This window comes from Ambystoma mexicanum, chromosome 2p (assembly GCF_040938575.1).
Source record: "Ambystoma mexicanum isolate Mex_15411 chromosome 2p, UKY_AmexF1_1, whole genome shotgun sequence".
In the NCBI taxonomy this organism is placed as follows: Eukaryota; Metazoa; Chordata; class Amphibia; order Caudata; family Ambystomatidae; genus Ambystoma; species Ambystoma mexicanum.
In genome coordinates this window covers 190206005-190226610 of record NC_090923.1, presented here as the reverse complement: position 1 = coordinate 190226610, position 20606 = coordinate 190206005, and the positions used below count along the sequence as shown (strand labels likewise).

General features: G+C 47.4%; 1 protein-coding gene across 3 annotated transcripts in view; it reads right to left on the bottom strand.

The window, feature by feature from the left end:
- The window catches only part of RAD18 (RAD18 E3 ubiquitin protein ligase), a 1168890-nt gene that overhangs the window by 171019 nt on the left and 977265 nt on the right, over positions 1 to 20606 (bottom strand). For all 3 annotated transcript variants that reach the window (XM_069643474.1, XM_069643473.1, XM_069643475.1), the window contains one exon: positions 12983 to 13042. In XM_069643474.1, coding sequence (XP_069499575.1) covers positions 12983 to 13042 — 60 coding nt within the window. The remainder of the gene's footprint in view (positions 1 to 12982; positions 13043 to 20606) is intronic.

Genomic DNA, 20606 nt, shown 5'->3' with positions numbered 1-20606 from the left:
AGCTTACAGCTGGTCCCTTAAGAAGTGTTAGCTGTTTCATATTTTTTAAAGGGGTCTTTCCCTTCAGAGTTTTATAAACCTCCCTGTTGGAACACAAGCTGCTGGGAGAGCCATCTACCACTTGCATACCCGATCCCTTCAGATTAAGAACGTCACCTCCCAAATTATGGGTTAATGCTGCCACTATCTGATGTTATTGGTGGCCAATACCTAAATCCCCCTCATCCTTGTATATAATGTTGGTATTTATATTGCCATCCACCCCCAAAGTGACCCGAGGGTCTAAATGATGGAAAACCGCTCCCACATCATAAATAGGGGAAGCTATAGAGGTGATGCCTTCCCCCGCACTGTGAACTTGTGATGTAGTTGTACATTCTTCTTTACCCATAATGGTCATTTCATCACCTGTCTGCAAGTAGCCTATAGGGGTAACCATTGCCATTTGGTCGTCAGGTAGGGGGGTTCTGTGGACTCGGGAAGTGCAGAAATAAGCTCTTCCATGGTTGCCGCAACTTGTTTACCAACAATTGAATCGTTATCGGTCAATTGAATCCCAAGGCCTTTTCATGGCATTTTAAATGGTCGGCGTGCAACTCAATACTGGTAATGGTGGAAGAGCAAATCCAAATATTTAAACTATAAAATGTCACACCATCAAAATCACAATTTTCAGACTCTAAAAAGGGCTTACAAAGATTACTTTTCCTGTTGTAATGTCAAAAAAAGAAAAACACAGATTCCCAAATTCACAATATCTAAAATTCACACATTTCAAGCGCTAAAAATAAAAGCGTACACATATTTTTCTCTCATTATCATATCACACAAACACAAGTTCTCAGATTACACTTTTCTAAGATTAAACATTAGCCTTCTCCTATTAAAGTATCAGAAGGTCACAAATTCCTGGACTGCATTCACAGACAATGAACAATGGGGTAAGAAATGGCAACTTTGTTCTAGAGAAAAAAAACTCACAAAGGAATTCGGTAGTTCCCAATAATTAAATGGTTAAAAGATCAGCTCCTTTAAATAACATAGGAACAGTACTTCACAGATAAATAAGACCCACAAAAGTATTGGTAGGGCACAAATTAACAAACAGTTTTTTAATAGAAATCCGATAATTCTAAGTTTCCAAAATATCAAAAGATAAGGCAATAACACGCAGTCAGAGCTCAAAGGAGGTAATCCCACAGTTGCTCCTCTTACCTCGATCCAGACAGGCGGGTGTTAACGTGCCGTCGGTAAAAGTAGGTACGAACGGCTCATATCCAAGTAACCACTGGGGAGCACAAAGGATAAGATTCCGCAGTCACTCCTCCAGTGGTGATCCGAGCACATACAGATTCTCTAAAGTCAGCGGAAATATAAAAGGAACCAACAGCAAGTTTCCCAAAATCCACATGGGGGCTCAAATGACCAGCATGCAGTCGCTCCCCTGACTGCTTGCTGTTTGCTGACTGAAGTATAGCTTGGGTCTTTAGTGGTTCAAAAACCATTCAATGCAAAGGAAATCCCTCTTGGGGCACAGTTAAACAGTAGGGGACACTGCCGACAAAAGTTACTGCCTAGCGTTCAAACAGCACAGTAACAAGTACCAAGACATTACCAGATAAATTATCAACGTTCCTCGTAGTCCTTAGGCCGGGAGCATTTGAGTCCGATGTTATCAGAGTTTGTTGATCGAACTGTATTCCAGAGAAGTCGGTAGGCACCATATGCAAGACACACTGCGCTACACACTGCGCTGCGCGCCGGTTTAAGGACTGAATAGGTTAGCTCCTCATTCTGTTTGCAATAGATAGGGAGAACAGACTCCAGCCACAGGTATCCACATGACACACTGTGCCGCGCTTTGCGCCAGTGTACGCATTAAATAGGTTAGCTCCTCCTCCTGTTGGGAATAGATAGGGAGAACAGACTCCCGTCACATGTATCCAGAAGTCTCCACAAGACACACTGTGCCACACACCGTGCCCTTATCTCTCTAAACTCTGTGAGCCAGGCATGGCATTAAGAGAGACACAGACTCAAAAGTAACAGTTTGAAAATATTTATTTAATAAAGTTACAGGGTTGGTGTAATACCTAACTGGCCCTAACTCTAAAGGAATTGTTCGCTCGACTGATGTTTCTAGGGGCAGTCACTGTTTTGCAACGTCTGCAAGTACAAAACAAAAATCTCTCTGCTTGGTCTCACTCTTTGACAAAATGTGGTAGGAAGTCTTCTTAAAAGAAAATAGTGGCTCCAAAAAGAAATATAAACCAAGGCTGGTTTTAGATGGTTCTCTTCCCAGGTGTATTTCTGCCACTGTCATAAATTAGTACGATAAAAAAGCGTTGTTTGTGAAACCTTCTCCACAGGGATCCTGCAATATTTTGAACAACTTTCAAGGTCTCCGTTTCCTTAGGATTCCCTTCTCCAAGCTTCAATTCTTTCATGTTTCAAACAGAATACAACACACTAAGGGTTACCTTCCCCAAGCTTATGCCTCTTTGGTTCAAAAATAAGTATTCAGCCTAAGTGGGCCTCCCAGGGTCCCTTCCTCATGCTTAGGCTGCTTTGATGCAACATACAAATGTTCAGCTTCCAATAAATCTGTATGCCTCTCAGGGTTCCCTTCCCCAAGCTTAGGCCTTCTTTTATCTAACACAAAGGTTCTGCTTGTCTGGACGCGCCCTTCATTAATCGCAGTTCTTTCAGGGGCTGTATCAGAGACTTTCGAGAACGCCAGGCCCTTTCCTCCTCTATAGCGTGACCAATCTGATGAATAACCCCTCTTCTTTCCTTCTACTTTCACTAGTATCTTAATCTTTTCGTGTTGGGGTTTCCTGCATCCCTTATCACTCTTTCCATGCCTTTCATACGTTCTTCCTGCTTTACTGGGCAGCTGTGCACGCTTCCAACAGTGTCTTGCTCCTTTTCACTTTACTGTGCCTCTTGCACACTCTCCTTTTTATCAAGCTCACTTGCACCCTTTCAGGTCATTCGCCCCTCTCTTACTTTCAGGTCGCTTGCACCCTTACCTTGCTTTCAGGTCACTTGCACCCTTTTCTGTGCTTCTTCCGCTTTGCTCGTTTCCGCGCCTCTAGCACCTTTCACTTTTAAAGTTCTTACCTCCTTTTAACTCTGCGCATCTAGCACATTAAACCTTGCTTCCGTTCTGTCTTCTTTCTTATCGCAACACTTGCAATCCGCTTTCCTTTAAAATTTCTTTACTTTCATGCCGTTTGCAACAACATTTCAATTCCGCTCCGGCCACCTGCTCGCTACAGAGTTTCTCTTCCTTTCTCATGAAAGTTACCAGTAATTGCAGCGCTGGCAAGCATTCTTCCTCCTGTTGCTCGGGTCGAGGTTAGGGTCTTACCACCTGCCCATCTGACACCCTTCGGACCAGCACACAACCTAAAGGAACAAGCAGTCATTTAAACACAGACAGCAGTTTGCAGTCGAGAACCTCGCTCCGGCTCCTTGGAGACATGGATCCTTAGCCACGCTGCACCCCCTCTTTAGCATATCGGGTCAGCGTCGCGGCACACTGTTCTTTACTAGGTTCTCCCCATCTTCCTCACTGCTTCCTTCTGATGCTTGGCTCCTGGGCTCCAGACTGCATCTCCAGCCAGTTCATTAACTTGCGCAGAACTACAGCTTTTATAGTCCTCAGTGGAGTCAGGTGCGCACAGTTGGGGAACAGTGCTTGACCTTGCCTGACTCTAATAGAGGGACAATTCAAAGGTGTTAGATGAGAGGCCTCCCTTTGTAGTCCTGTGTGTTTCTATGGGTAATCCTCATTGCTCTTGATCACCTCTTCTTTGTCCCAGTGCTTATTAAAAATAGGGTGGGGGAAATGGGACGAGACCAGTGAGGGTTCTTGCAGGGTGATGGGAAATAAGGGAGTTGAAATTGGAGAGAAGGGGAACAACCAGTTTGATTTTTATATAACCGGGACAATTCCCTTTTCCTCATATTATCCTTCTTTACTGCCGATTTTGAATGGTTGAACGGATATGGATAAGAAGTCCTTTGACTTGAGTTGGGGAAGGACCCGTTGATGTTATAGCCAAACATATTTCTTTCCTTCTGCTTCCCCTGCTTCCCCACCCTTGTCTTTCTACTATGATTGCACTTTTCTTCCTTATTTAAGAGAGATAGACCCGAATATCCTATGAAGGCTTAGGGGATGTCTTTCTTACCCTCTGTCATCCTAATAGAGTGCTGCATCTCACCTGAGGGTCTCCCAGATTTGTGAACCCAGACTCCCCTACTCAGGTGACCCACCCTCGCTTGTCCACTGCCATGGTTAGGATTCAAAGGTGATGGCCTTCCCCATGCCACCTGAATAGAGGACTCTCTGGGCTTACCTGGGAGAACACCCTCAGGTTTCTTACAGCTCTTTAGACTCTACCTCCCTGGACTCTTCCTTGCCTCCTTCAAATCTGAAACTAAACTGTTTTACGGATATTGAAGAAACCCTTTGCTGGGCCAAACATCTCAGCAAACTATCACCCAGTTTCCTTCCTTCCCCATTATTCAAAAGTCTTTGAGTGAGTGGTCTTTGACTGAATCACTAAGAACCTTAAGGATAATGGCCTTGGAGCTCTGATTCAATCTGGCTTTTTAGTTAACACTGTGAGAAATCTGAATGTGTCTCACCCACTAGTCCCCGGGGAAATCTCATCCAGGTGGCCAGGACACAGCCATCGCTTTTGGATCCAGTTCCTGGGGATGGACCAGTGCGAGAGCATCACCTGGATGGGGGGTCTTCAGGGAGTGAGACACCGGATGGTGAGACACAGTATTCCCTTCCCTGTAATACCTTTTCCCCACCCTACCAGGTGGGATACTTAGGAATTCAACCACCCCCCCTTTCCCGACATGTCACTGAGAGAAAACAGACTAACACCCGAGCTGTATACCTAACATATCCCAAAACAATGGTCAGGCAGAGTCAGGCAATTACTGATCATTGCACTCACCTGACTTCCACCACACTTCCCCACACGAATAAAAGGCAGAGCACGAAAGCGCACTCTGAGCAAGGCAAAACATACAAGGAAGCAGCAGTTCCAAGATGGCAGTTTAATATGAGGGGAAAGACGGCAAGACCTGAGAGGATGCAAGGAGGGAAGTGCCCTTGACCTTTTCAGAGAAAACCTGTTACTTGCATGAGCTTTCAAAAATAAGAAATCTGAGGCCTGGAAGTAAAGCTGAAGCCACCTGCATTGTGTGTTGGGGGCACCCGGGGCTCTTTTGCTCGAAAGCCAAGGCAGGGAGGAGCGTGTGCCGCTGTGGTACTGTCCTTGGCTCCTACAACAAAGCAGTGCCAGTAAAATCAGCAGAGCCAGTGATTCGGGGAGACTGATACCAGACTGGTCTGGGTTATAACCAAGGTTAAAAGCAACAACAGTGTAAGGAGAAATCTGAAGAGAACACTGTGTGAGGCGTATGTAACAAGAGACGCAAAGGGAGTAGTTTCTTTCCTGTAACTCCATTTCTCCAGCATTGGTATCTTTCATGGATTCACATGCGTGAATATTCCCTGTCGTCAGGCTGGGAACCTGGGTTATTTTAATGTAGCGTTTTCCTATGAAACACTTCGACACTTCAGTGTCCTATCAATGTTTTTTTTGGGCGCTTTAGCCACCACCAATAGGACTAATAGGGTATAAATAGCCCCACCCCCGCGGCTTCCCTTCAGATTTTAACCTCCAAAGTAGAGGCAACCTGAACCAAGTTTGCATGCAGGGGAGGCCGAAGGGCGCATGTGAATCCATGAAAGATACCAACGCTGGAGAAATGGAGTTACAGGTAAGAAATTACTCGCTGCTCCACCATTGGATCTTTCATGGATTCACATGCTGTGAATTACACAGCAGTATCCATCATGTATGGCAGAGTGCAAAGGCAAACCAATATAGAAACAAAATCACATACATGAGACAAACAAAAACCATCCAGTGATCAAGTTCAAACAAATACCCCGAAGCTGCAGGGCTTACCTTATTGAAACAGGCGTTGCAGGACCGCCCGTGCTGTTTCTGCAGACAGTAATGTCGAGTAAAGGTATGCAGCACCGCCCAGGAGGCTGCCTGGCAAATGTCCACTGGCGGAATCCCCGACAACAATGCCAACGACGAATCTGTAGCCCTCGTCGGGTGTGTTCTCGGATTCCTCTCCAAAGGCTTCCCAGTTTTAGAGTGGCAGAATGAGATAGCAGACGACACCCAACGAGAAAGTCCTTGCTTGGAGATGGCCTGTCCTTTGACAGACGGTCCATAAGTCACAAACAGCTGTTTAGAAAGTCTGAACTCCTGAGTACGATTCAAATAAAATTTCAATGCCCTCTTCACATCCAGCGAATGCAAAGCCCATTCTGCAGGCGTGGAGGCTGAGGCAAAGAACAAGGGCAACACAACAGAAGAGAGTTTGTGAAATGTTGTTGCCACTTTTGGGATAAAGTGCAGATTAGTAGCCAGCACCACATTGTCCTTTAAGGACCTCAAGTATGGCGGTTCCACAACCAAAGCTTGCAACTCAGACATCCTTCTAGCCGAAGATGGCCACCAGAAAAGCCACCTTCCCAGACAAAAACTGCAAAGGCGCCGACGACATTGGTTCAAACGGAGGCCTCATCAGACCTGACAGAACCACATTAAGGCTTGACACTGGTGGAAACTTTTTGACTGGAGGAAAGGTCCGAAACAACCCCTTCAAAAAATCCTTGATGAGACGATCACTAAACAGAGGAGCCGCATGGCGCTTCCGAGTGAATCGAGAAATTGCTGCCAAGTGTACCTTGATGGAGGAGAACGCCAAACCCTTTCTGCCAACTGCAACACGTATGGCAGAAGTTGCTCCGGGAAATGTTCAAAGGGTCCATCCCAGGTTGGCCCTTACACACCACACAAAATCTTTTCCATTTGCACACATAGGAGACATTCATGGACAGAGCTCCTGCTGCCTCCAAAATGTGCCAACAGTCACTAGAAAGCTTTAGCAGGCCAAACCGTCAGCTGAGACACCCCGGATCGTGGTGACAGACAGCGCCGTTGCCCTGAGACAGAAGGTCCGGCATAACTGGCAATCGAATTGGCTCCGCCACGGACAGATGAAGGAGATCCGAGAACCACAGTTGCCTGACCCAGTACGGAGCCACCAGGATCACATGGCATGGGTATCTCCGAATCCACTGGAGGGTCCGTCGAATGAGCGGAAACTGAGGAAATGCATAAGTGAGCCGGTCGGTCCACGGAAACGAGAACGCATCCCCTAGAGACTCGGGATGAGCCCACCCGCTGGCAAACTCCTTGCACTGCTTGTTCTCCCTCGTTGCAAAGAGATCCAATGAAGGATGGCCCCAATTCCGGAAGATCATGGGCACCTGTTGCTCCTTCAGTTGCCACTTGTGAAGCTTGCCTAGCTCCCTGCTGAGTACGTCTGCTTGCAAATTCAGCACTCCCGGCAGATGAAACGACACAATGCCAATATCATGCAACAGAGCCCAATACCAAAGTTCTTGGGCTTCTTTCGACAGCACCCTGGAATGCGTGCCCCCCCGTTTCCTGAGATAAAACATTGTGGTGGTATTGTCCGTCAACACCCTCACAACCGAACCGCGTATACGCAGCAGAAACAATTTCAGAGCCCAATGCACTGCTCTCAACTCGAGCACATGGATGTGGAACCGCGACTCCACCAGAGACCACAGGCCATGGACTTGCGAGCCCTCGAGATGCGCCCTCCATCCTGTCTGAGAGATATCCGTCACAATTGTAAAGTGGGACTCCGGTTCCAGCAACGGCATGCCCCGAACCAGATTGCCCGAGCACTGCCACCATCGAAGAGCTTCCACCAGACCGCTGTTGATCACCACTTTGTCGGACCATGACCCGCGATTCTGAGCCCATCGATCGGCGAGGAACTCCTGTACCGGCCTCATGAAGAGACGACAGTTCTTCACCAGCGGAATGCAGGACGCCATGGCCCCCAGCAGGGATATGTAGGTCCGGACCGACAGCCTTGCACCGATCTTCCACTCTGCCGCCTTTTGCTGGAGCTTCAGAACCCTCTCGCCCGAGGGCCTCACCAGACCTAGCGGAGTTCAAAACTCTGCAGCCAGAAAAACCAAGTCCTTCGAAGGCGACAGAAAGGACTTTTTGAAGTTCACGGTGAAGCCTAGCCGTTGCAAGAGCTGCATGGTAGCGCCGAGACTTTCCTGCACCTCCTTCGCCGATGAACCGTGTACCAGCCAGTCGTCCAGGTATGAGTAGATATATGACCCTCCCGTCGTACCACGCCGCCACCGCCGCCAAACATTTTGTAAACGTCCTGGGGACGACTTTAAAAAGAATGGGAGCACTCGAAACTGGTAATGCTCTTCTCCCACGGCAAACTGCAGAAACTTGCGGTGCCGTCGATGCATAGGAATGTGGAAATATGCGTCCTGTAAATCCAACAAGGTCAGAAACTCGTCTGGCTGTACTGACCGAATGACTTCCTGAAGCATGAGAATCTTGAACTTCAGGTGTTGCAGAGTCTTGTTCAACGCCCGAAGATCCAGAATGGGTCACCACTTGCCATTGGGTTTCTTCAACACAAAGTAACGGGAATAAACCCCTTGGCCCTTCTCGGCCACAGGTACCAATTCTATAGCCCCTTCTATAGCATAAGTAACACCTCCTGCCGTAGGATGTGAAGGTGAGGTTGCACGGTATACACTGGAGGAATGGGGACCGGGGAACACTGGAACTCCAGAGAGTGGCCCAGACGGATCGTGTCCAACACCCAACGGTCTGACGTAATCTTGCACCACTCGTCCACGTGCAGTGCTACCCTGCCCCCCAGCAGACATGCCTGATGAGTCATTTCTGTGGCTTAGCCTGTCTTCCCTTGAAGGAAGAGGCCTGCCCACCTCTTTACCTGGAGGCCTGAAAGTCCCGACTCCTCTGCGTCGACTGCGCCAACCTCCTATACCCCTGGGAGGAGTAACCAGACCTGCTGTAACCCCAGTCTCTGGAGGTGGTAAACCGGGCATTTCCCGACGCCCCACGGAAGGGACGAAATGGGCGAAACGAACGCACACCCTGCAAGGCACCCAATGATTTGGCAGTCTCAGAGTCCTCCTTCATACCCTTGAGGGCCTCATCAATTTTCTCACCAAACAACTGCTCTCCATCTCTGGGCATGTCCAACACCTTATAATGCACCTGCGGGCAAAAGTCTGTGCACTTAAGCCAGGCTTGTCGACGCAGCACACCGCCGTTGTTAATCTGTTTAAAACCAGATTCTGCCAAGTCCACGGCAATGTTAATACTATGACTGGACGCCTCCTCTCCTTCGTGCACCAACAGCATGGCAGCTTTGCGGTGTTCGTCAGGCAGATGTTCCAACAGAGGCGCTAGCCGATGCCACATCTCACGATCGTAGTGAGCCATGATCGCCAACGAATTGGCCGCTTTCACCGTCATCGCCCCAACAGTCAAAACCTTTTTACCGAAGGCATCCTGTCTCCTGGCGTCACTATCAGGAGGGGTAATACAATTGTGCTGACTCCTGGCTTTACGGCAAGCCACCACCGATACCACCGACTCAGGCGTATGCTGCGACAATAAACACTTTGGTGTTGAGTCTGTGGCCTTAAACTTCTCTACCCTCCCTTTGACAGCCGGGTAAGAGAAGGGATGTTGCATCGTGCGCAGGCCCTCCTGCCAAATGTGGTCCAGAATAGGCACAGCGAACACAGCTTTCCGCCTCTTGCCCATGTGGTCAAACAGGAAACACTCCTTCCGCTGCTCTTCAGGAGCCAACCCAAACGCCACACATGCCTTCGCCATCATGGCATGAACGCCCCAACATCGTCGGGCAGAGATGGTTGTGCCGGACTACGAGGCAGTTCCACTTCAATGTCCGAATCCCAAGCCAGATACCTCGACGGTGACGAAGAGCCAGTAGACATGGTCTCCCTAGGCACACTGTCCGATTCAGAGTCCAGCAGCTCACCCTCTTCAGGATGGGAGCGTGGCCGATCTTCGCTCACCGGCAGAGGCGCCGGCAACTCAGCCACAGCCGTCGAACGCAGAGAAACACCTGCAGCGTCAACGATAGGCCCCACTAGAGCAGTCTTCGGAGGAGGCAACCTGGAATCCAGCTGTCCCAACAAGGATGGCAATGTGGACAAAACCTGGAGCGACAACATCACTTGTGGGTTCACCAGCGGGTAACTGGACGGACCAGCCCCCACACCTATCGATGACGACGGACCAACACGCTGCAGGCCCAGGGTTGACGGCCCCACCATCGGATCCCGTTCATCTTACACCTCCGATGCACTTTCCTGATGCAGGAGAATGTCGGGCAGAAGCGACTCAAAAGCAGAGGCCTGCCACGCCTCACTCGTTGGTAGGCTGTCTGTATCCATCCTCGACGACGAGAACATTGGGCCTTTATCTCCCGTCGTCGCCAGAGCCGAAGACACCACCGTCGATTACCTCAGAACTGGCAAAGGTCCCGGCAGAGGAACCTTCGACGACGGGACTCCCGTCGTCGATGACATAGTTGGAACCGCACTCTGCAGTGTAGATATTTCAGGCGATCCTGCCTGCCTGGTCCCACTGGATCGATGTTTAGACGACTCCCTACTAGAGGACCTGTGATGGTCCCCTGAGGAGGAGTGTTTTGAGGACAAGTCCTTCTTGGCCTTCACCTGCGACGCCGACTTCTCGGGCCTACCTCCAGACCCTCAGGACTGGTCCGACCGACCATGCTTCGACGAAGACGCCGCCTTCGACAGGTGTTTAACCGAAGAGGGGCGACCCTTCTCCGCCCTAGGGGCAGGCCGAGACTTCTTCGCCGGCAGCTCAGCCGACGTTGCCCGGTGAGGAGCTGCCACTTGGACAGGCCTCTCAGATGCTAGGCTACGAACCAACCCCACCTCCGAGGAAAGGTAGGTACCCTCATTCAGCCAACACACCAACCGCTTATTGCAGTACTTAAGCGTCTTCAGTGAGAACCCTCTACAGATCTCACAAGAATCGACCGAGTGATGGGGTAAAGGCAATAGAGGCAGTCCATATGCCCGTCCCCCTCATACATTTTCTTCAGCCCACAAATCGCACAGGGCCTGAACAAAGATTTCTTCAGTAGCGAAGACATCGCAAAGAAGCAAACGCACCAGCACATGCAGAAATCACAACGAGCGCGAGGTGATCCCAACACTTTGGAGACGGTTGAAATCTGAAGGGAAGCCGGGCGGGCGGGCTATTTATACCCTACGTCCTATTGGTGGTGGCTAAAGCACCCAAAAAGAAAGTTGATAGGACACTGAAGTGTCAAAGTTTTCCATAGGAAAACGCTAAGTTAAAATGACCGCGGTTCCCAGCCTGACGACGGGGAATATTCACAGCATGTGAATCCATGAAAGATCCAATGCTGGAGAATATAATTGAACCGCAGAGGAGTGACTGAACATTTGAAACCTAAATAGATACTGTATACAGAGTGGTCCCGCGCCACGTGGGTGCTCATTTCGAAAGTCTCTTGTTAGGTATCTGAGTGGTGGCAAATGTAAAAAGGAATTGGGAAATCAAAGAGGTCCTGCAATGGACCAAGCAAAACCCTGTGCACATTCGAAAGTCCTCGATAGTTGAGTTGAAATGAAATTGGTCCGAGGGAGACTAATTGCATAAGAGGAAGGATCTGAGCCCGGGGTAGAACCGTGAGTCACCTGAGAAAGAATATTCTCTGAACATTGGAAAAGGGGACCTAAGCCCAGAAGAGGGGGTTCCAAAGTAACGATCGTTGTATAAAAGGGATCTAACCCCAGCTGAGGGGATCCAGGGTGGACAGTGAGTCACCTGAATTGAGTATTTGTAAGAGGAAAGAACTTTGTTTGTTTCGGTACATCAGGCCCTCTGAATAAAGAGACTTTGATAATTAAAGAGACTTGGGCACAGAAGGCCCTGATGCTAGTAGTTGAACTGTGTCTTCATGCTGATGAAGCCAGAGTGTGCGCTATGGTCAAGTGAACCGCCTTGTCCCGTGCTGAAAATGGGGGGAAAGGAGGGCTGAACAACCTCACATATCATTTTTGTGATCACTTCTTTCTTTTTCATAAACACTTCCCCACACTATCGTATTTAGAGGTAAGAATTAGCAATAGTTTTTTTTTTTAGTACAGGCCCTTTTATTTTGACGAGACTCCATTAGGATTGCATTATTATTATTTGATGGTCGTAGCTTGCTCCCATCAATAGATTTAGGATTAGATGGGTGTTTATCATACCTTTGTTGAAGTTCAATAAACAGCCTTTAACTGTGGTCACTTGTGTCTGTCTTACTGTTGATGCCATGCCTACTTTAAAACACTCAATCGAGACTGCAATCATGCATGTCTCCAACTTTCTCTCTAATGCGCATCACTCCAACCTCTCTTCTATACTAATCCTCTTGGACCTTTCTGCTGCTTTCGACATTGTCTCTTGTCGTTACTTTGAATGTTAATCAGGAATGTTCTGTGCTCTGTATGAAACTGTGATTGCCTGACAACTACCTCTTCCCCTTATGCACCCCTCCATCCGCTGTTTGAGCAGCTGTGCTGTGATTTTGGGCTATATATAACAGCACTTGAAAACAAAAATAAATGTTTTTAAAACTCCAAGGGATTTCAGAAGTAATTGTGGAATCAGAATGAATGAAGTAGTAGACCAGCATAAATTGTAGGGCGATGGTAGGGGAATTAGCAGAAAAGTTAAGCACATTATCAGACATGCAGTGTTGGCACATGGCAGCCAGTTTTGAGAGACAGAACAGTCAAGAAGGTGCAGTGAGAACTGAGGACATCTTCAAAATATGAAAAGCAAGAGCTGCTCTCTATCAAGTAACGGTACGACCACGTTACTTTTATAGAGAGTGAAGTGTCCAGACAAACAAATTTCATAATGGGCATTTCAATACAGAAACATAATTAGTATACACTTACAAATTTGACGGACCGTCATCCTTAATTTCTTCAAGGTCACGTAAAATATCTGAGCTTGAACTGAAAGTATCAACAAGAAAACAGGCTGTTACATACTTGGCTCAACATCAGAATTAGAGTTCTTTGAATTGCAAAATAAAGGTACCTCACAAAGACATGCCACTGTATACAGATCAGTACAATGATAAATGCTACATCAAAAAGACTCTATTGTCTTGGACAGGGCAATTCAGGGCGTTAACTGAATAGAAAATGTTACCTTTAGAAAGCCCCAGTAGATATTGGCAGTAGTATGAGGAATTGTTAGGCAAACAGCAAGACAAAGATTGAAGAGAAGTCTCCCTTTGAGCAACATTCAATGAGGCTCTTTAAGAACTGAGTGATGCGTGAAAACCGCAACTCTGATACTGAAAAATGTGCATCAAGGACACCTGCCTTTAGCAGCAACAGTCAGGAGATGCAAAAAGCATTCACTAAGCTTCGAGGGTCCACAAAATATGACATTGGGTCTATGTCAATGACAAAGCTTCTCATTCTTGCCAGCAGCAAGCACATATCCTGCTTTCAATTGGTTCAGTTTAAGGTAATACTGTGGTATGCATTTCTCAAAGTATCTCAGGGACAGTTTGAGACTCACAGTTTTTAGTTTTCATGTACAATAATTTATCATATGCTTGATCAGCATGGGGGCTCCATTTAGGATGGTTTTATGATCACCTACAGTGATGCAGAAAGAAATGTTGGTACCATCACCCCTTAACATCTTAATGTGATATTTTGTGCATGGTGGTAAAGGAGAACAGGGAATTATGTTTACATGTTATAATACTGGTGGGACTAAAGGTAAGACAGAATGCTGAAACATCAGACACATAAGTGCCCATTTGTAGTGGGCCTCTGGGTTTCTTCTCGTACTGCAGCTCTCAGGAGCATGAGTGCTCAGGCGTGTCATACCAGAAAATTAAATGCAAGTATCCTAGTTTGATCCTACAAGAGAATAATATGAATATGTAGTGGTGCCAGGTGAATTTATTTTGAAAGGCGGGCTCTTCAATATTTCCTATTAAAGAGAGCAAGCAATCGAGCACAGTGGGGGAGGACTAATAAACTAAGCCTGGATCAGAAAGGTTCTCCATAAAACATTTTGTAAAATAATGATGTAGAAGAGAGCATTTTGCAGTACACCTTTTGTGGGAAACTTGGATAGAAAGTCATAAAATTTGAAATTGGTTTAGTTAGTGTGGGGGATGATTTGTTTTAAATGAGGCTTTGACCCGATCATATAATTATTTTCACTTGTAATGCATGCATAACGGTTCATTCAATTACATTTCCCTTTCAGCAATTACCCATGAACTGAATCATGAGTGATTATTTGACATGTAAGGTGTTTTTCTATGACTAGTGAACTTCTTTCCGTACCCATACATATTGCTGCTGGGTAAAGGTGTGTGCAAAAGATGCTGCTGGGGTCACGTGATGTGAACTGGCAGAGGCTGCTGACCTGAATCAAGAAAACTTACAAGCAATTATTATGATGGAGAATATGGCGATCCTGGTTGTCTGGGTGTATAATGATTACGAGACATCTGCATCAATGATAGACTCTTCTTCCGATCTTTATGAACATGATATTGGAGGCAGACCTTCCTAATTTATGGGTTTTTTTGTTACTAGATAATCATGGAGAATATTGATTATGACATGAGGACAGTATGGTCGGTGGGTCAGACTGTTGCAAGATAGTTTCTGTAGGGTAAACATGTAACTGATGATTGTGTTTCAAGATCTGACCTTGCAACTATTTGACAATGAACATGTGAGCTCTGTTTCTCTGACACTAGGGTAACATTGTATTTGTATTTTGTTTATTTGTATAGCGTGCAAGGCCCGAGGGCAACCAGGCGCATTGTTTTTTTAGTTACAAGCAGGATACATAAACAATATTAACTTAAAAATATACAAGATATACATGGTTACAGTCACAGTGATTGAGTTGACAAATAATATACAGAATGTAGAAGTTACATACAGGAGTGTGTACAAGGTACACAGTCTGAGCAAGATATAAGGTCAAGATAAAAGCGAGAGCGGCCTAAAATACTGAGATGAGGGTTCCAGTCATGGTCAGTCCTAGTCAAGGGTGGACAACCAGACTTTGGCCTTACTCTTAAAGGCATGGAACGAGGGTTCTGCTCTGAGTGGGTTAGGTAGGGTAGATTTTTGGAGGTTGAAGCGTGGGATGACAAGGCAGTTAGCATGTGTGCTTCTAAGGGTTCTCGCAGCTGAATGAGTTGTGAACCTATTGGCGAGGTAGCTAGGGGCTTGATTCACAATACTTTTGTGTGTAAGTGGTAGGGCTTTAAGGGAGATTCTTTGGGTAACAGAGCCAACAGAGGTTACGCCTGTGTTCTGAGATGGGTGAGGTCCTAGGGATGTTGAGGGCTGCTCTTATGGCATTATTTTGGATAGTTTGGAGTTTTCTGATGTTGCATTGGTTAGAGGGCATTGCAGTAGTCGATTTTGGATAGGACCAGGGTCCTGGCTAGGGTAGTGCAGTTGGCTGGTGACCGGAAGGGGCGGTAGGCAGTGATGAGCTTGCAGGTGTAAGATGCAGCTGAGGAGACTGCATTGGTTTGTCTGGTTAAGGATAGTGTGGAGTCGAGGTACATGCCTAATGTCTTGGTGTCCTTGGTTACTTTGATGGAGTTGCCATTGAAGGATTTGAATGCTGGGTCGAGTTTACTGAGTTTATAGGGTGAGCCTAGGATGAGGAGCTCAGTTTTCTCGTCATTTAGGCATAATTCGTGCTGCGCCATCCAGGCCTGGATAACTTGATAAATGGCGTTGATGGCTAAGGAGTCGGTTTTGTAATCACCTGTAATGGGAATAAGAATTTGGATGTTGTCAGCGTAATTAGTGTACGTGACGCCCATGCGATCCAGTATGTCAAATAAGGGTTTTGTGAAGACATTGTAAAGTGTCGGGGACACACATGAGCCTTGGGGGACTCCACATGTGACAGGGGACGGTTTTGCCGTGGCGGTGGGGGAGAAGACCTTCATGGATCTGTTGCCCAAGAAGGAGGTAATCCAGGCTGTAGCTTTCTCAGAGAAGTTAGCGGCCGTTTTGAGGTGTTGACAGAGGATTTGATGGTTGACCAAGTCAAATGCTGCGGAGAGGTCTAGTATGAGTAAGAGAGCCAAATTTCCCTCATCTTTTAAGTCTTCTATTTGCGTTTTTAAATCTAGCAGCGCAGTTTCTGTACCGTGGCGAGGGCGGAAGCCCGATTGCCTTAGGCCCAGAAGGTTGTTAGTTTCGAGATAATCTTGGACTTGTAGATATGCCGCTCGATCGAGAATTTTTAAGAGGAAAGGCACAGTGGTGATTGGCCTATAATTAGTGGGAATGGTAGCGTCCAAGGTTGTTTTTTTTAGAAGAGGAATGACCCAGGCATCCTTGAGGTTGTCAGGGACGATCCCCGTTCTGAAGGAGGAGTTTATGAGTGTGGTGATGAAAGGCGCCAGGTTGTGTGAGACCTCCTTAATTATGGCGGCAGGGCAGGAGTCTCCCTGACAGTTGGATGGTTTAAGGCTGTTGATGATATGTTCGACTTCAGGGGTGAAGAGGGGTGAGAAGCAGAATGGTTGCACAGAAGCAGTAATAGGTTTGTGGTTAACTTGAGGAGCAAGCTGCGATATGAGTGAGTGTAGACAGTTTTTTTTCCCATTAATTTTGGTTTGGAGAATAGTAATTTTGCCAAGGAGATCCTCTTGGATGTTAGTGCACCAAGTGCTGTCTTTGGCGCAAGTGTCAGAGAGGAGCAGGAGATTCCAATTCCTTTACGATTTTGAAGAGCTCCTTGGTATTAGATTGGGCAAGTTCAATGCGTTTATTATATGTCTCTTTTTTAGCAGACAGTATGGCTTCTTTATAGTTTAGCGTCGCTAATGCCATACTTCTTTTATTGGATTCAGTCGGGTGGCTTCTCCAGCGAGTTTCAAGTGTCCTTTTTTTCCTTACGTAGGGTTCTCAACTGAGGCGTGAACCAGGAATTAAGGTGAGCCCGAGGTTTGGGTTTGCGTAGTTTGACTGGAGCGATAAGATCTAATGCTTTTAGCATGGTCTGATTGTAAGAGTCTACCAAGACAGTAGGGTCAGAGCATACTGAGGCAAGATCGTTGAGGGCAGGGAGGAGGAGTGCGATAAGTTTGGCGCAGGTTATGTTGCGCTTGTTCCTAGTGAGTGTGGCAGGTGCAATATTAGGGGTGGAATGGATAGTTGTGGTAGGGATACTGAAGGTGATAAGGTGGTGGTCCGTCCAAGCGCTTGGTAGGTTGCAGTTGACCTTAACGTCGCAGTTAATGTCAGCAATCCAATCTAGGATTCTACCCTTAGAGTGATTGGGTGCGGTAATGCATTGTGTGAAGCCTAGATTGAGTAGTAAGCTGTTGACCTCATGGGCAGGCGCGTTATTAGGGTCGAGGAGGCCTAAATTGAAATCGCCTAGTACGATGATTTGAGAAGTAGTCTTTGTATTTTCAGATAACGTAAGGGCGAGCTCCTCAGTAAAGGTAGATATAGGGCCGGGAGGTCTGTAAATAATGTGTACGGTAATAGTCTGGTTGGGGAAGATGGCAATCTTGGCTGTGAGAGATTCTGCTGATTTGAGGTGGCCAGGATTGGAGAGTCGGAGGTTTATAGCTGTTTTGTGAATAATGGCTATTCCTCCTCCTTTGGTTTGAGCAGTGTTGCGGTTGCTTTTGATGATGGAGTAGCCTTCAGGGATGGCAAGGGAGAGCAAAGGTCCTGAGGCCGCATGGAGCCAGGTTTCGGTGACTGCTATGAGGTCCAACTCATGAGTGGTGATAAGATCCGCCATGTCGAGGGCGTGGGCAGTGAGAGACCTAGGGTTGATCAGTGCAGCTTTGAAACTGGTTGAGGGTTGTGTAATGATATGATATGATATGATATGGTATTTGTAACGCGCCTATACACAAGTGTTTCAAGGCGCGACGAGGCAGGGAGGGGGGGAAACAAGGGGAAGACAGACAAACGATCCTACTAGGCCAGGTGTCATTCATATAGCGCAAGTGCAGAGGTAAGGGGAAAAGGAGAAAGTGCAGGGGGAGGAGGTGGGGGGGAAAGTGCAGTACAAGGTAAGTAGCGTAATAAAATAATAAATAATAATAAAAGGGCCAGCTGGTGGCAAGTGCGAGGTAAGTGCAGAGCAAGTGCTGGGAAGGGGGCTGTAGGGATGCAGTGACAGTCCCACAGTGCAGGGGGAGCCAGGGAGGCAGTGCAAGTGGAGAGTGGCTGGGCCCTGGACCGAGGTCACAGAGTGGCCCAGATGCAGGTTTAGTGCAAACTTCAGTGGGGAGTTTAGCAGGTTTAGCAGGGGAGAGGGAGAGAGAAGGCAGAAGCGAAGAGGAAGGTTTTGAGGTGCTTCCGGAACCGGAGATGGTTCTCCTCAAGTTTCAGGGAGGCAGGAAGGCTGTTCCAGAGGGAGGCCCCTGCTGCGGAGAGAGATCTACCCCCAGCTCGTTGCTTCGAGAAGCGGCTGACCATGAGGGAGTTGGAGACGGATGAGCGAAGGGCTCGTGAAGGCAGATATTTAGGAAGAGAGAGTTGAAGGTATTGTGGCCCCAGGCCCCAGAAGGCCTTGTGGACAATGCAGAGGGTTTTGAACTTAATCCTCGCAGCCACTGGGAGCCAGTGAAGAGATTTCAGTCCTGGAGAGATACGGTCCCTGGGCTTGAGGCCAAGGACAAGTCTCGCAGTTCTGTTCTGGATAAGTTGCAGAGGGCGGAGAGTGGCGGCAGGCAGATTAAGATAGAGGCTGTTACAGTAGTCCAGCCTTGAGAGAACCAGGGCTCGGGAGACAGTGAGCTTCTGGGGGAAGGAGAGGAAGGGAAGAATACCTCTGAGGAGGTGCAGCTGGTAGTGTGACTTCTTAGAGACGTCAGAAATATGAGGAGAGAAGGAAAGTGTGGAGTCGAAGATGACCCCGAGGTTTTTAGCTTTGCAGGTAGGGGCAGGAAGAGGGCCAAGGGAGGCCGGCCAGAGAGCTGCAGGAAAGGAGGGAGTGGGTGTGCCGATGAGTAGAATCTCAGTCTTACTGGCGTTAAGGCAGAGGTCATTGGCGGCACACCATTCCTGGATAGCAGACAGACAGTCGGAGATGAGGGAATGGGCGGTAAGATATGTGAATCAAGGGTAGGGTCAAGCGTGGATGAGTCCCAGAGGGGTGTGGGGGCAGCTGTCGGCTTGATGTCACAGGGTTTGGAGGACTGAGTACTGGTAAAGCGATGGTAGGCGATGTGTGATAGTCTGGACCCTAGTCTGAGGTTTCTCAAAGATGTAGCGCACGGTTGGTTAGGTGTGGGTTTCCTGGCGAATTGTTGTAACTAGAGCGTTGGAGTGTTAAGGTAGGGGTTAGCCAGTAGGGCGTCCATGGTTGAGTGGAAATGGAGTAGTTGGTATGCGTTGTCACGGGTGCTACTGGTATTTTGTGCATGCTCAGGAGGATCCGTGATAGGTAGTTGATGTGATGCACAAGAGGGAGACAAGGAGATGTGTTTGTAGTTCTGTGATAGTGCAAATATGGGGGTGTTCAGGCAAGATGGTGCTGAGTATAGATGTGCTATGCGATTGATTAACATGCAGAGTGCAAGTTGAAGGGCAGTGTATATTGCACTTTGGCTATGCATAGTAGCGGGAGAGTAAGACGCGAATTAACAGTTACTCGATATGCGTGCACATGGTAGATAAACAAAGCAGTGGTCAGTATGGCAAAAGTATGCAATCAGTCAGTACTGGCAAGCGGGCGTATGCTGCAGCTAGGGGTTCACAGGTAATGTAGAGCAAGTAGGCATAAGCCACAGAACAGAATAAAAATTGGCGAGGTACTGTCACAAGCCAAGCAATGCAGTACAGTACAAAGTTTGCAGGGTGGTGCTAAAATGCAGTTAGTAACTCCTAAGTTAGAAAGTAAAGCAGCTATGTAGGTATACATGGTAGCACCAATATTTAAAGTTACACATTTGCCTGGTCACACATTAGCAGTGCTGCATTAGCATAATAAAATATGACAGATTTTGGGCGAAGCAGGTTGATTGAAAAGTGCACATGGTGGTAGCTATCGTCAGGCTAGGGGCAGATGGCTGAAATGCAGTGGGAACCCATAGTGACAAGGTAAGGCAACAACATGAGCAGCTTTAAGATTGACGTGGAGTAATAGGCTCTACTGGAGGAACACAATCACAATTACGATAGAAGCAATAGGCTAGAAGTGATATGAAGGCATCTTGAATTTCAGTGATCACAACGGGTGAGGAAGCCGGAGCAGCGAGCCCGTACACGTATCTAGCAGGTAGCCTAGTCAATTACAGATGGAAAGCAGGTAATGCAGACGCGGGATGGCTCATAACAAGTATGTTAGTCGAACGTCGCCATGCAGACAATAGGGATATCTTATCAATAAGGATGCTATGGGACGGTTTAGCAGGCAGAAATATGCAAGTGGGGGATAGGCAAGTGGCGTGGTATAAAGGCTGGGCAGGCATATAGTGGTGGCAAGCAATTTACCATTGTCCAACATTGGCATTTACATGAACATATCGTT